Consider the following 1,931-nt stretch of genomic DNA (forward strand, 5'->3'; position numbering starts at 1 on the left):
TCTTGTTTTTCAGGTCCACTAGTAAGCCGAAATGAGTCAGGAAATCTGCACCGATGATAGCAATAGGAATGTCGGCTATCACGAACGTCCACCGCATGCATCTCCTCAGGCCTAAGTCCAGGTCTATGTCCTGACTTCCAAAGGTGGCTATTTGCGTGGAGTTTGCAGCAAACAGCAGAAGGTCTTGCTGTCGAAGTCCTCGTTTTAGTTGGCTGACGGGGATGATGGAAATCACCGATCCCGAATCCACGAGGAACCTCTTATGGTTTCTTTTATCATATAGATGTAGACGAGTTTCAAGGTCTACCTTATTGATGTTGCTGCCATCGTTTGTTTTCAGGGATGACAGCAAAATTAGTTTTCCGACGGTGATTTGAAGGTGTCGAAGAGAATGCAGTGTTCTTCGCACTTCTTGGCCTGCTTTCCGAAACGCTCGTGATAATAGCAGAGCTTTCGGCGTGCAGGTGTCTTTGACCTTGAACGCGGTCGTTGCCTAAAATTCTTGGAGTTATTGGACTGCTGAGTGAGCTTCAACTCCTTAATTTCCTGCATGCAATTTAAAATAAGAGATTGCATCTCATCCAATCTTTGCTCCAACCTCTTTTCATTGCAGGAATTGCTACTGCTTGTTGCTGCGACTGTATAGGAAGAGCTGAATACGTCGAACAGACGGTCCGCTAATTCAGCTACTCCATCAAGACCAAAAGTGCTCGAGGTCAAAAGATGAGGCCTCACATGCGCTGGTAGTCGCTCAAGCCAAAGCTGATGAAGGATATCAGCCCCGATGTCTCCCTTCGCTAAATCGCGCATCTCGCGAAGAAGCTGAGAAGGCTTTTTATCACGCAAGGTCAGGTTTCTGAGCAATTTATCCACCTGTTTGGATCTCGATTCCACCAGCCTGTTGAGGATGGCCTCTTTTAAATGTTCGTATTTCCCTTTTTCAGGTGGATGACGAAGAACATCCGTTAGGAGTCGCAGAGTTTGGGCGTCCAGGGCTCGGAGTACCGCCAGGTACTTAGTATCATCAATTCTGACCCTGGATGCGGAAAATTCGGCCTCAATGAGGACGAACCATACGTCGGGTGCCTCGCTCATGAAGGCGGGCAGTTGCTGCTTCCAGACCGCGTGGACCTCGCTGATTCCCGTCGGCCGAGATATGATTCCCGGTGAGACTCCATCTGCCGCAGCTCCGGATGCCGGTTCGAGCGGAATTACATGCCGCCAAGAAACGTTTCCATTTTCCAGGTCAACTAATGATCCTTCTGGTTGATCTGCAGGTGGAGGAGTTCTATCTACCGGCATTGTAAGGTGTGCACACAATTTCCGCGCACTGGTTCCTTATGGATGGAAGGATCGATGGCTGTTTCCTCTTCTTGCACGTGTGCTTAATTTTTTTAAAAATTGTAATCCGGTTGCATCACGTCGGGGTCACCACTTTTGTAGGAAAATGAATAGTTGGTAGAATAAATGACTGCTGTTCTCCAATTTTCTGTTAAGCGTTTTTATTTTACTTTTACTTCACTAATCAGTCTTTTATTAACTTCTTTACACTATATAACTTCCTTGAAGTATAGGGATGCAAAAAGAGAAAGATGGGGTCATGGGGTCCTTATATATATACATAATATTACATGTAAGGTCATCCATATATATATATGTTTTTCGCAGTATGCGTTTATCTGCAAAGTATAGTTGCTGACATTGAATTGCCTATATGTAAATTATGTGCATGAAACTGTTGCCAACTTAAAATTGTTGCTGTGGTGTCAGCACTGATCGCCGCCATGTTGCTTGCTCGTGCCGCCACATATTAGTAGTCAACAGCTTCATCTAGTTGCACAACTCCCATTTGTCACTAGCAAAGTCTTCAAATTACCCACTACTTTTAAAAATATTTAACATCCTCTCCTAATTTGAAGACTTTGCATTTC

The 1,931-nt window shown here is 44.9% G+C and overlaps 1 protein-coding gene across 1 annotated transcript; it reads right to left on the reverse strand.

Moving 5' to 3' along the window:
* Positions 1–354: 354 nt before the first annotated feature.
* Positions 355–1,302, reverse strand: LOC136774892 (uncharacterized). The gene has a single exon (XM_066729368.1). It carries the CDS (start codon positions 1,300–1,302, stop codon positions 355–357), a length of 948 nt encoding a protein of 315 aa, XP_066585465.1.
* Positions 1,303–1,931: the final 629 nt, after the last annotated feature.

Source organism: Prorops nasuta, unplaced genomic scaffold (genome assembly GCF_024137725.1).
Source record: "Prorops nasuta isolate Cenicafe-Biocafe unplaced genomic scaffold, Cenicafe_Pnas_1.2 PNAS00007, whole genome shotgun sequence".
Classification (NCBI taxonomy): domain Eukaryota; kingdom Metazoa; phylum Arthropoda; class Insecta; order Hymenoptera; family Bethylidae; genus Prorops; species Prorops nasuta.